The 12,872-nt window shown below is 44.3% G+C and overlaps 1 protein-coding gene across 9 annotated transcripts in view; it reads left to right on the forward strand.

Moving 5' to 3' along the window:
- Positions 1-12,872, forward strand: part of NEO1 (neogenin 1) — a 186,800-nt gene that overhangs the window by 47,650 nt on the left and 126,278 nt on the right. For all 9 annotated transcript variants that reach the window (XM_062612112.1, XM_062612116.1, XM_062612117.1 and 6 more), the window contains exon 2: positions 11,124-11,441. In XM_062612112.1, coding sequence (XP_062468096.1) covers positions 11,124-11,441 — 318 coding nt within the window. The remainder of the gene's footprint in view (positions 1-11,123; positions 11,442-12,872) is intronic.

Raw genomic sequence — 12,872 nt, forward strand, 5'->3', positions numbered from 1 at the left:
TCTTAAAGGAAGATGCCTAAAACTAGTGCAGGGTGTTTCTAGTGGGGTTTGTTTCCTTTTTTGACTGATCTAATTTGTTTTACTAGTATCCTGAAAGATCAATAAAATCTTCATTTATACATTGCTAAGGTTATTATATTGTGTTATATTGTGGGTCAGTAGTGTGATTGGACCTTACAATAGTGGTTGCTTTACTAGTGTAGGAAGCCAGAGGAGTGAAAGGGGCTGTAGGATGAAAGAGTGTCCAGAGTTAACCAATTGTCTTCACCTTTCAGCATTACTCCCTTGAATTAGGGACCCTTACATGCATTGCTGGAACTTACTGTTTTGCTCTGTGCCCTCCTTTCTTTCCTCTCCCCATCCTCCCCAAGCAGCTCAGAGGTAGCTGATAGCATGTTGTCCATCAAGAGCTACCAAGCTGTGGAAGCCCCTCATTGCAAGCAGCAAGATGCTCAGAGGCTGAATTTGGGGCAGTTTTTGCAGCATCTGTTCTGCTCTCGACTACTGCAACAAGACACTGAGTTAAAAGGATTCTTTTTGCTCTGATTTGATGCAGCTGTTCCTGTGTTTCCAGGTCCTCTCAGATAGTCCTTGCTTGATCTGACATTAAAGGTATTTGTTAAGAATTTGTTCCTCTTTCATGAAGCATGACAGAGGTCTCTCTCTTTAGAAGGACACTAGAAATGATGTTCAACAGCTCTGTTTGGTTCTTTTTGCATCTTTTTTTAATGTTCAACTCTTTTTCACCTGAAGTTCCCTTAGAAACCAGGTTTCCTCTTTCCCTCCTCATGTATCTGCCTGTCTGCCATTTCTGACTGTTGCCTATGATTGGATACACCCCTGACTCCATAACAGCATTTCCCCTTGCCCTTCACACGTCTCCTACGAGCATCCTTTGTAATCTCAGTCACTGCCATGAAGCAGTGAATTGGGTGGGTGGGCTGGAGGAAAGGCACAGCATTGCAGCAGAGCTCCTGGCTCAGTCGAAGCACAGCTTTAAATGAATTTGCTGCATCGAAGATGTTCTCTTGGGTGCCCCATAACCCTGTTGGAGCCAGAGAAACAGCAGTGTTACTTTCCCCTTCCTGCAGAGCTCTTGGGTACTGCAGTGTGTTTACTGCTTGGAAAAAATGTAAGTAATTGGTTTCAGCGCAGAACTCTTGTGATGTGTGGGGATTTCTGCCCTGTATTTACATTCTAGCCCGTTTTTGAAGTACCAGTCTGGCAAAAACCCTGACTGAGGCGAGGAACCTGCTCCCTGTTTATCTGGGCTTGGTTTGCAAACCACCAGGGAATCTCCATTCCTCATCTAGCCATGGCTTGGGCAAACCAGTTGCTCAGGTCTGAGCATCAGGGTGAGCACTGGGTGATTTGATGGAAACCCAAACAGCATGTAACTGAGGGAGGATGGGGAAGGCTTTCCTAGGTGTTTAGCATCTTGCTTGCAGTGTGTGCGCTATGTATTTTGAGTCTTACAAATGGGGGTTTGGGGGGGTTTAACCCTTTGAAGCCACTGTTTGTTTTTCCTGTTGCCCGTATCTGAAGAGGTAAATGATGTGCCTGAGTGCCCAGAAGACTGGAACTGCAGGAAAGGAAACCCATTACTCCAGGAAAAAAACCTGGAAATTGCTCTTTCCTCGCTATAACAGTGCAGTAGCTAACACATGGCACCTATTTCTGTAGAAAAGTCAGAGTGCTATTGTTCACCATGATGAACAGAAATGAATTTTCTTCCTTTTGTAGGTGTCTTTACAGTGCCCTCTAGTAATCTTTTGTAGAAATGCTGCATGTGCCTTTTCTCGGCCCAGTTTGACAAGTAATGGAGTTGGCCGCTGGAAGAATTAAACAATAAACAAGTGAACTCTGGTCCCCTGTACCTGATGTGCTCTGTAACTGATGTGCATTCCAAAGGAAGCCCTGCTGCTGCTAACAAGTGCACATTGCTTGCTGTTCTTTTCAGAGGTGATCAGGACGAATGTGAAGACTATAAGCACTCTGAAGTCAGATCACTGTAAGAGTTACCAAGCTGACGGCTGTAAACTGGGGACTCTGGTAATGGGGTTTCACCAGGGCGGGGAAGTCACAAGCAAAGGAACTAATTTTATCTTTTTGCGTAAGGTCTGAGGAAGAAAACTGCAGGGGAATAAGGGGTGTAGAAAGCATTCCAGAATGGGCATATCCCCCCCCCCATCTGGCATATTGTGTTGATTTAATCTGAAAGGTTTATCTTATTTTGATAGAAGTTCTGTGTAGACGAGGCCTCAGTGCCATGGGTTAATGGTGGCCTTGGCAGTGTTGGGGAATGGTTAGACTGGATGAGCTTAAAGGGCTTTTCCAGCCTGGTTGATTCCATGATTCTGAGTTTGTCACTGGGTGAAGGCTGTGTTAGGAGGCAGAGTGCACGCTGGGTTTTGTGGTGCTTGAGAATCATCACCCTGAAGCGTTGCAGCTCCACCTTAGATCATGTATTGTGCAACTAATGCCAGGAGATTTTGATTGCGGTAATTTCTGTGCCTGGAATTTAAGTAAAAATGTTTTTACCTCCTTATTCCAGCTCATTTCTGTCATTAATAGCAATAAAAAGGGGATACTGTGTGCAGGAAGGTGTTGTCTTTTGCATCAAGTAGAGCATGGTGTCATGGTTAAATCCTCTGCAAGCTTAAAGGGATGTGTCAGAGATTGGCTGTTTGACTAAAACCTGATAGTTTCTGAAATGAGATGGGGCTTTGGTAGTTCCACAGCAAAAGGGAAGAGTGGCTAAAATCCTTTAAGCCCTGCTTCTGAAATGGGTATGAAAAGAACTTTTGCTGTGCAGATATTCAGAGTAATTCCTTCGTTGGCTTAACTCAAATACATGGCATTAGGTGGTATCTTGCTTTTCCTTTGACTTATAAAAGCAAAATTTGTTTGAAAGGGTGTTCCTTGCAGAAGTGAGGGGTTTGTGGGATTCATTTCCTCAATGTGAATTCTAGAAAACCCAGGGGTTGTTTTTAAGCAACCTGAAAGGCATCCAATTTTTTTGGTCTTAATGGTTATAAAGGATTCTTCCTCCTTGTGCATCAGGAGGGACAGGAAAGCCAACAGAATGTGATTTTGAAGCATGGCTGGTGGCTGTTTCTAGGTTTGAGTGTAGGTTCAAGTCAGATAAAGAAATCCTTGCAAGAAGGTAACTGTCTTAACAGTGGGACTCTGGACCAGGCAAGGGAGGAGCATCTCCCTTCTAGGGATGTCCTTCCGGACAGGTTGCACAGGAGTACTGTGAGAAGTGGCGATAGTGGGTCATGCTGAAGGGGAAGCTGTTATAAGAGGGCTTTGTGCCATCTTTGCCCCTGCAGTTTTCCAGGCTTCCTGGAACTCCAGCCCTGGAGTGCAGGGGTGCAAGGGCTGGGACTCAGCGTGGTGGCGTTTGTTAGCTAGCTGTTGAGGGGAGTCATCGTCACCCAGCTGTGGACAGTGAAGCGGCAGCACTGTAAATAGCAGTTGTTTCTGTGTGCTCAAAATCCAGGTAAGATTTTCTGGCTCCCTTGAGGTGGTAGAACGGCCGTGCAACTGAACACCAGGCACAAATGCATCTCCAAAGACATTTGAGATCCGAGATTACAATCTGTGTTTGGATTTTGCTGTTGATCATTATCTTGTTTTCCTTCCCATTATTTAATAATATATGAGGAGATGCTATCACTTACAGCAGGAGTGGTTGGAGCGAATGCACGGATGCTCACTTGTCAGTGGTTTCCTGCAGGCAGACTCTATGCCATTTGGATCTGTTTTCCTTCTATTTCTTCATACTTTTTTAAATGGGCTCTTTTATTTTTGTTTTTAATACGATTCTGTGCTTGAGGTCTGTCGGGAAGGTGGGTTCAGATTAAGCCACCAAGAGTTTGTTACTAACAAGTGAAAGATAACTGGAAGTATCGACAAAGCTGAAAAAGCATCATTGCAAAATGTAGCTTGCTCTGCTTAAATTTGTTCTTTACTTATTGACTGTGCTGTCTGAAAGGCAAGGATGCTCTAAGGGTATCAAAGGCAAAGCCTGTAACGTAGACAGAAATAATGTAATCCCTGTGATGAGGATGAGTATCTTGACTTTGTTCTTGTTAGCACATGGTGTCACAAACCATCTCGGCTCGGTAACATTAAGCCATTAGAGGATGATATGCAAAAAATGCTTTGCCTTTTCACAACCGCATGTTTCTGGATGGCAGCCTTTGGAAAGCCACGGCAGCAAACCGGCACAGTCCCTGTGCCTGGAAGCTCTGATCTGTGTGCTGGTGACGGGCTGCACGTAGGCCTGGTGGCGTTCAGATAGCTGCTCTTTACAGTGACTGTAAAGAATCATTTCTCTGAACTTCCCATTGTAGTGAGGAGAATGACTGAGGTACAAGTTTTCTGGTGCTATCCTGGGCTCTTAAGATTCCCTCAGCATTGTCTGCTTGGCCTGTATTGTAAGGTGGCACCTGCACACAGGATTGACAACTGAAGAGAGGAGGACAAAAGCATCCTGCTTTATGCCGCTTGCTTTCAGGGGAATTTGCTTGAACAAGCAGTTTTGTTCGTGTCTTTCTGCAGTGGAGAATTAGCCCTTTTCAGTAAAGGGGAAAGGGGCTCTGTACGGGTTATTTTCCCCGTCACAAAGAACAGGATGTCTCTCCCTTACAGATCTCAGAACATGGCCCCTTTCTTTGTGGGCCAGGACAGATCTGAGGCACCACAGCCTTCCTCAAACATCATTGCTAGCCCACAGTGCTTAATGATGCTGGGGTGAAGATGAGCCATTCTTCTTGATGGATATCTTTGTTGCAGTGTATTAAATCATAAAAAGAGGAAATCCGTTTGTGCCGAAGACAAAGGAATCTACTGTCTGGGAAAGGCTAGATTTATACATGGCATAACTTACCTTGTAATGTTACATCACTTGCTCTCCCAGGTTCCACTGTCAGCCTACCATTGGAATTATTAACATACCAGCAGGATTTATATTGTACATCTGCAGTCAGGGGTAGCTCTGACACATTCTCCTTGGTTTCTTGATGCTTAAGTGCAGTATCATTTTTGTCTTGTAATTCATGGATTGTAGAGTCTTTGAAAAGAAAGAAATGAAATGGCATTTAGAGAATGCAGTGTAGAGAACTTAACCTTCCTTTTCCAGTCTGAGAGAACTTAGTTACCACCATGTATACCATTGAGCTCTGGATGTGCTTTATAAAAGGTAAGATCTAAAGCTCTTTGGTTGATGTGTATTGTCATTAATGCACTTTAATTTGGTCAGGAGCTGTACATTTATGTTCCCTATAAGGGAAAGGTGTAATATTAAGCAGAGAATGTATTTGTCTAAAGATTGGTTCTGCTGTGGCGTATTGCACTATCAGACAGAAATTGTGCTTATTGGGTAGTGTCAAATGTTCCCAGTGCTGTCAGGGAAAGAGCAAACCCCCAACCTTCTAATCCTTACATTTTATTTAGAGATGGATGCAGGTACCAATTTGTCCGTGTAGACAACGGGCTCTGTAGTGCTGAATAGCTCAGCACAGCCACAAACCAAGTTCATTGTGAGCTCTTGCTGGCAGCTTGCAAGAACAGCGTTTGTAACATCTTCAATTAAACCACATTTGGCTAATTCTTGAAGACAGCTTTTATGATCTAGGCTAGGAAGGGCATGACATGGTGGTTTTAGGAGTACAAGGGCCATTGGAATGTTAATTAAATCCTGCTGAAAAGCCTTTCAGAAGTTGAATCCTGCAGCTGGAGACCTTGGATCTTTTATCATTGACTTGCAGTGAGGGGGCTTTCTAATAGTTCCTGCTGGTCTGATGAGGATTTTGTCAAATGCTTCCATTTCAAACATCAGTTTCAAGGGTGTTATATGTGTGTTCTCAAATTGCTTTGGAGTCTGACTTAAAAGGATGAGTGTCATCCCTCCCTCTTGACATGTCTTTCCTCAACATGTAAAAGTAATCTGTCTTCATCAAAGCCCTGTATGACTCCTTCCAGTGACTGAATCCTGTGTCCTGCTTGTCTAAGTCAGGTACTTTTGATGAAAGATGGGTTTGGTTGCCTTAATTCATCATCCTGTTTGGAAAATGTGGCTCTGAAATTTTACCTGTGCTGCACGTTTTCCTTCCGGATGGTTACTGCATTTGGTCCGTGTAAAATGGAATGCGGTTACCTCCCCAAAGTTAGGTGAAATCCGGCGTTAAATTCCGCTCCTGTGAATGCCGTTGGTGGTTGTTGTCAGGCAAACATTGCAGCCAAATAGTTTTGATGGCAAGAGTGGATTCAGATTGAATCTCTAGCCCTGGTAGTAGGGCAGTCTCCTGTCACATACTGCCCTGTACCAGTGTCGGGTAACTTATATGGACTGAGTGGAACTGAGATGAGAGTGGTTTTGTCTGAAGGTACTTACCTGAATGCCATAATTCTGCAGAGCTCGGGTCAGGCAGTTGTTAAAGCACACCTGTAAATGGTTTAAGTTTGATACTGGACAGCTTGTGTCTTTCCAAAATAAGATGGATAACAAAGGGAGGCTTTTGCCCATGTGGGCAGCCGCTTTGCATTTACTATGGCAGGCACTTCCTCACCTCAGCCTTGTGAAAGGTGTAGCACTGCCCAAAATGGGATGCAGCTAGCAGAACGTACAAAAAATGGATGTGATCCTTCTGTAGGCACGGTAGCTGTGGAAAGAAGGCTGAGGGAAGTCTTGGGTTTCTCTTTTTCCACTGAGGAATACCCCTCTTTGAAAACAGAGCTTTTGGAAAGCGTGACTGATGAGCTCTTTCCGCCTTACCTGCCTGCTGCAGCTGAAAGTGTTGCGTTAAACCTTCCTTCTTTTGAGTTTAAAAGCCTTTTTGTGGTCTTTGGGGAAACATGTCAGGCAGATTCCTCTGAACTTTGCGCCCTCAGTGTCACATCTCAAACGTGCTGTGTTTGGTCCTTCTGCGACCAAACGTCCAGTGAGGAGAGGTGCATGCTTGCAGTCCTTCATCCAGTACTGAGAGCAAAAGAGGTCAGCCAGGCTTGGCAAAGGACTAGATGTACTTCACTGCTAAACACTTCCAGTTCAGGTCTGTGTGATGAGTTTTATGTTGGCTGCAACAGTGGCAGAACTGCTGGTTCATTTCAAGAGTTTGAGGAGAGAAGAGCTTCAAGGAGGACTGAAAGTCCCCCATTATTTTAAATGAGAGGAGAGGAGGAGTTGGGGATGTATGAAAGTAGTCAGCTTGGCTGCAGTTCCTGCAGGGTGATGTGAGTAGGAGGGTAAATTGACAGGGAATTGTCAAGGAGATATTTTTCAGACCGTTCTAATTTCCTTTGTTTAAATGGTTTCATAGAAAGCCAGAACTCCCCTTATTCTTTCCTCAGCCACTGCCATCTCCTTACACTCTTGTGAGGAAATAGGGAAACATGGCTTCATTGTAGGGTGGCTACGAAAAGGAATGGGTAAGTGTTGAAAGAAGTAGCAAAGACAATGGCAATGAAGGCTGCTTTGTATGGGGGTTTTGCTCTGGTGTGTCCTGAGTAAACTTCTGTCAATGCCTTTCACTCACAGCCTGCATGACAGTCAGCTCTATTTGTTAGAGTTTCACGTGACTTAAAGCTGGAAGAGCGAGGACAACGCCAGAGTTCAAAACTGGTCTATGTTTGTGGAAGGAGGAGAAGTTTGGAGGAGCCAAGTGCAAGTTAATACACTGAGGAAGAGTAGTCAGCTAGTCAGACATTACATGGAGAAGAAGAGGCTTTACAGCAGTTGCTGAGATCAGTGTCTAGGGATTACAGTAGTAGGATTACAGATCAGTGTGCTAGGTTTTCTACCTAGTGCTAGACTGGAAATGCTAAGCCTAAAGAAAAATCCTTCTCTAGCCTTAAGTCCTCAAATATGTACAAGGCTTGGGAAAGATGAACAGCCTGCTCTCCATGCCCACAGTGGCAAAAAGAAGTGTGCCAGTATAGACTGAAATCAAGCCTATGTACACCCTCCACTCCCCAAAGGTAGAATCTTCCTCCACAAAATACACCCATTTTGTCCCAGATCATGCAGGGTCAGTTAGCTGAACAATCAGTAGGTTGATGGAGTGGAGAAAGGACTTGTTGACCCAATATAGAAGTTTATTAAGGTCTTGTATGTACATAACCTTCCCTTGCTGAATCGGGGCTTAACAGTCTGAGCTCAGGTGGGTGTGTGTGGCTGCAGCCCGACAGCACTTCCCCAGAGTGCCCCTGCCTCCAAACGGAGCCTGTGGGCAAGTAGAAGGGTCTCAGTTCTAGTTCACCTTCCTTAAAGATGGGTCATGGTTATTTACCAACCCTCTTACCTTTTTATCCACTGCTTTCTGTGCAGGAGCATGGTAGTGTCCGGAGTTGAAGCAGGCTATGCTATGTCTTCACAGCTCTTGGCAAGAGCTATTTTTATGCTGCCTCTGAAACCTGGCTGGGAATCTGCTTCCCATTCTTCCTGAAAGTCTCAATTCCCTTCTGTGCTGCTGTTTCTTGTGTGCGATCTCTCTTGACATCCTCTGCTCTACGCTCTGCAATAGTTCCTTGGACACCTTCTTACTTGCAGGGTAAGACCAGTCTGATCCCCTCCATTGGATTTGATCTGCTCTGATCTGCACCAAAGCCAGATGAGGCAAACCAGGAGCTGGCCTCCTCTTTTCAAGGATTTCCTGGGTTTTATTTGAAAAGCCAGAGGATAAGGGCAGAGAAAAACAAGACTCAGGAATGTGTTTTGTTCTGGTAGGGGTCTGGAAAAGGAAAACATGAAGCTTGTGAATGAAAGGGGGACAAGGTTGAGAGCTTGTGTAGAATGCTTCATCCTGAAAAACCCAGGGCCTGGAGAGCTGTACTTTGACTTTAAAAAGCACCTTTAGGTGTCTGGAGTGGTGGAGGAGATGATCCTCATGAACAGATTGAAGTATTTTCATGCTGCTCATGACTCTTGTTTCTTTTCTGCCATTTGGTGTATTAGAGCTGAGCGTTGGGGAGTGTGACTGTAGAAAGCAAAGGAGCACAGCAGCACCTAGAAATTCTGTGGCTGGGTTTGGGTGTTGTTGCTGTGTATGTCTGGGGCTTTTTTCCTGTGCTTTTTTATCGTTAGGAAAGACACAGTCTCAAGGATTTGCATACCAACATAGCAGGTCTCCAGCCTCAGACTGCTGCTGCCACTGGGGAAACTTCAGCCTTTCTATGCTTTATTCCCTTATTTCCTCTTTGGATTCTTGAAGGTAGAAGAGTATTTGAATGACACAGCCAACAAAAGCAGACTTTATCTGTTGTTTCTTTCCCACCACCCCTGCCTTATCTGGAAGTTTGGTGAATTCTGAGCAGCAAAGACAATAGCCAGGCTCTGTGCAGGAGGCAGGAGTCCCTCTCGGGGGGGAAGCCGAAGCCTCTTTGGGGACGAGAGGCTTTCTGTGCAATCCAGCGATAGAGGCAGTCCTATCGCTCTGTTAATGAAGGCTGTTTCAGAAGGTGAAGCTGATTTATAACATGCAAGCAATTGAAGAAGCTCAAATGCTACCAGGACAGACTTCCTTTACAAGGAAAGGTCTCCTTCGTGTTTGTGCTTTTCCTAAGAAACCAGGCTTCATAATTATTCTTGCTGAAACAAATCTGATTATTCAGTAGATGTTCCTCTTCAAGGTGGTCGTGCCATACTTCAGTGTTTCGTTATTGACCTTACTGTGAAAGATGAAGTAGTTTGGAGAGGCGTATTTTTCTGACCCTTTCTGAAAGGTTCAGTGTGTGTGGAGGAAGCTTCATTTTGTGTTTGGGAATGTATTTTAACCCTTTTCAGACAATGCATTTCCCAAGCGCTGTCATTTTGCCTTCAACTTATTAAAGTGCCCAAAAGGAAAACCATATTCTTAACTGGATCATGTATTGCTTACTGCCAGATCAAGTGGGAGAAGTGATGCTGGTGGCATCTTCTTCCTGGTCTCAACCCAGCCTGGGGCTTCAAAAGGCAGTTTAAAAACTTTTAGCCAAGTGGGGTTTGAGTGTGATGCTGCAGTCTGAGAGTACATTGGTAGGCACAATGCTTGCAAAATATGCTTTATGCACGCGGGTTGTCGCTTAGTTGTTGTGTCTATGGAAAATGAGGATTTTCTAGGCCCTGCAAACAGACCTTGTAAGTTTGGCTGTGTGGTTTGTAAGTGTTCCCTTTGGTACTTGCCATAAAGAGAGGAGGAATCCTTGCAGCTCTGGGTTGAAGTGACTCCCTTCGAAAGCCCTATTAACCTTTTAGTCTGCTCACTGTCCTTCTTGGTTTGCTGGCAGACAGCTGGTAGTGGCTCGATTTGTATTGCCACGATGCTTCTAGTGCATCCCGCTTCTAGTCCTAGTGGAGGAAAGGTGGAGTTTGTCAGAGTACAGGTGGGAGTCTTGGTGTTAAAGACCCCATTTTCTCTCAACCTGATCTTATGTTATCTGGAAAACTCTTCTCTGGGCACATTACTCTTCTTTCTGTCCTCTGTGGATGATGAAGTTGAGACAAGCCAAAGTGATATTGACACATAATCTTTCTGCCTGACCAAATCCAGCAGATATGCAGTAATTAAAATTCACTTCTGAATGCAAAGTAGATGTTAATTACAGAACTCCTTTGGGAATAACTAAAATGGAAAAGTAATCATGCTTGTCCTGAGCTCCAGTGGAAATAAAGCACTGTTTTATGGCACTTGCGAGGTGTGTTGAGCTCAGAATTGGAAACACTTTAGGATTGAATTATTCCTAATGTTTCTTAATCTTCGTTATGCAGAGCAAGTGACTGGGCTGGTGTGTTGTGGTACCCCCACCAGAAAAGGCCAAGCAAGGAGCCTTCATGTCGTTTGATATAAACGTGGTACTCAAGCACATATAATAGTTTGTGTGAGCTTCGACGAGGCAGACTGCTGGGTTGCTCAATGGATTGCTCAGGAGCTGCCATATGAGCAGCTGAATGTGTTAGAGATGAAAACCTCTTTAAGAGCCCATCGGTGTATATAGCCAAAGCAGAAAATCCTGTCACATATAGATGGAGCCGTTTCTCGTATGTTCAGGAGACAGTATTGCACATTGTGAGATCCCGAAATGAGGCTGTTGCAAAGCCGCAGAGCACTAACTCCAACGTTGTGATCTGTGTTTTCCAGGCTCCCTCGTGAGAACCTTCACTCCTTTTTACTTCCTGGTGGAGCCGACGGACGTGCTGTCAGTCCGTGGAGCCTCTGTTGTAATGAACTGCTCAGCTTATTGTGAAACCGCCCCAAAAATCGAATGGAAGAAAGATGGGACTTTCCTAAACCTGGTGTCAGATGACCGGCGCCAGTTGCTGCCAGATGGATCTTTATTAATAAACAGTGTGGTGCATTCCAAGCATAATAAACCTGATGAAGGATATTATCAATGTGTGGCAACTGTGGAAAGCCTGGGGACCATTGTCAGCAGGACAGCAAAGCTCACTGTAGCAGGTGAGTCTCTCCCTTGTTGTGAAGTACCATGAGCAGCATGATAATGTTGATGTGTGCTCTTCCCATGCAAAAAAGAGGCAGGTGCTTTCCCGGAAAGGAAAAGCTCCTTTTGTCAGTTATCAGTGAAACTGGGACCGTTTCTCTCCTTTTGGTAGCTGAAATTTGTCATGTGTTCTGTTCATCTGAGTGGTTTAATGTGTGGGTATTTCTCAGGAAATGCTGAAGATCAGGAAAACTGAGACGGGTGGATTAAAAAGAAGTGTGAGGAGCATGTAATCACAATCTAGATTTACTACAGCTTAGAAGGTTTAAAAGGAGCAGGGATAAACACCCTTAAAAAATGACTTTCTCTGCCTGCTTTTAGGTTGACATTTATCTGCCCTCTGCCATGAAACATTTGGGAAGCTCCTAAAAGCTGGAGATGGGTACAGTGTCTGAGGAACTGGTGGAGGACGGAGGCAGGAGTGCTCGGGGGTTGTAGTTTTCTGTTGAGTCTCAGGTGTGTGATACTCAACAGGAAGGCTGGAAAGTAACAAACCACCACATTATTAGAGCTTTCCTGACAGAGGTTGAGGAACCCAAGTCATCACCTCACCTTTGGGGTTTTGAGTGACCTTTAGACACGACTTGCTAATAGCTTTTATTTAGGGGTAGGAAGCAGCAGGTGACTGAAGTTTGCATATTAGAATAAAGACTGATTTGGGAAGTGATCTGTGTTCAGAATGTTGTTTCCTTCCGTCTCGGAGGTTGGAAGTGTCAGATTGTGTGTGTCTTACAAACGGTGTAGCTGGAAGAGACTTAGCATTTGTAAGAGTGAGACTTCAAAAACCAACTGGAAAAAAAAGGCAGTGTAACTCGGAAAAAGCCCATGAAGCAATTTCTTTTGTGTCTCTAATGATGTTTGCCAGCCTTTTTCAAACAGTGGGCTTTTTCTTTGCTTAATAAATGTCTGGAGGTAATGAATTCTTCCTGACTAGTGCTACAGCATCTCCCAGAGCTGCTGCTTGCTGTCATTTATATTCCAATGTTGTCTCCATTAAGTTAGCTTGCAGCATTGTTGTGGAACATCAGAAATGAAAAACTGGGGGGTTTTATACCTTAGGAGTGACTTTAGGAGTCTCTGAATGAGAAATACATTTCTGAGTTTCTTGGCAATGAGGACAATAAAAACAGTTCCCAGGCAATTACCACCTTCTTCCATCGCTGCTGTTGTGATTAATTGTGCTGCGTTCTACATGAGATCACTCAGCATCTTGCTTCTGTTACCATCCTGCTCTGCATGATCATTAGGTGAGGGTAATGGGGTTAAAAATGAAGGTGATCCAAAATGCCTTCAGAATTTCCAGTTCAGGTTTTTCTGTATTAATGTTGAAGACAGTGTTTTAATTGATAGGTTTTAAAACAGTGGAGCCTTTTAGTATTAAAACCAGC

Source organism: Pezoporus occidentalis, unplaced genomic scaffold (genome assembly GCF_034315485.1).
Source record: "Pezoporus occidentalis ecotype Australia unplaced genomic scaffold, CSIRO_AGI_Poc_V1 ctg159, whole genome shotgun sequence".
NCBI lineage: Eukaryota > Metazoa > Chordata > Aves > Psittaciformes > Psittacidae > Pezoporus > Pezoporus occidentalis.